This window comes from Cyprinodon variegatus, unplaced genomic scaffold (genome assembly GCF_000732505.1).
Source record: "Cyprinodon variegatus isolate N-32 unplaced genomic scaffold, C_variegatus-1.0 Scaffold1131, whole genome shotgun sequence".
NCBI classification, from domain to species: domain Eukaryota; kingdom Metazoa; phylum Chordata; class Actinopteri; order Cyprinodontiformes; family Cyprinodontidae; genus Cyprinodon; species Cyprinodon variegatus.
This window is the reverse complement of record NW_015151584.1, coordinates 211,334-212,171: the sequence shown is the minus strand read 5'-3', so window position 1 is coordinate 212,171 and position 838 is coordinate 211,334. Positions and strand designations below refer to the sequence as shown.

The window sequence follows — 838 nt, the reverse complement described above, 5'->3', positions numbered from 1 at the left end:
AACTCTTTGAATCCATGTTCAATCGTCTTTCATCTACACAGTTTTTAAAAGCATTAAGATCCTCTGAATGAGCAGTGCGTCAGGACGGCTTCATTCGACACTTCTCCTCGTTCCTGGAGGAGGTTTGATCGCTCTGAATGTTTGCATGGATGACTCAGCAGGCAGGGACCAAAACCTGGCAGTTTCAACTCAATGAAGGATTAAGGTGGTTGTCATAGCAACCAGAGGTCAGAGAAGAGTCTGGCCAGGCGTGCACATCAAAAAGCTGCAGCACAGAACTGGACCCAGGTCTAAAACCATCCTGACTTAAAGACTGCAGGTTTAAACGTCTCTGTGGCCTGCAGAGGGCAGTGTTGCACATGAGCTCTGTTTGTACTCACGCGGACATTCAATCAACTGCGGGATTCGAGTCGACTCTCCTCCACTGTTGAGGTGACAGTTGTCTGACAGAAACAGAAAGAAGGGGCTTAACTTTAATCTCTTTAAAGATGACATTTTGATTCTGCTTATTAAAGCCAGAACAAATCTGTGGAGTGAGGGAGGAGTCCTCCTCAGACTGACTAATTAGTGAAGAACAAACAGAACATTTTGATTATTTTTTGCCTAAATCAGCAGAATCAAAACCATCTGGGCCGTGATTCAGAACAGGTTCCTGAAGGCAACACGACGCTGATCAGGAAGAGCAGAACCACAGAGGGGCTGGGCAACAGAACGACAAAAAGCAAAGATAGAAGCTCAGCAGAGCTGAAAGGCAACATGAAAAGAAAGACTGTGGACAGGCTGTGGACATGCTGCGGATGGAAGGTGGACAGACGGCGGAAATGTGGTGAACAGGCTG

The 838-nt window shown here is 46.7% G+C and overlaps 1 protein-coding gene across 1 annotated transcript in view; it reads right to left on the bottom strand.

The window, feature by feature from the left end:
• slmap (sarcolemma associated protein) overlaps positions 1–838 on the bottom strand; it is an 88,120-nt gene that overhangs the window by 28,530 nt on the left and 58,752 nt on the right. The window contains exon 13 of the mRNA XM_015400666.1: positions 381–443. Coding sequence (XP_015256152.1) covers positions 381–443 — 63 coding nt within the window. The remainder of the gene's footprint in view (positions 1–380; positions 444–838) is intronic.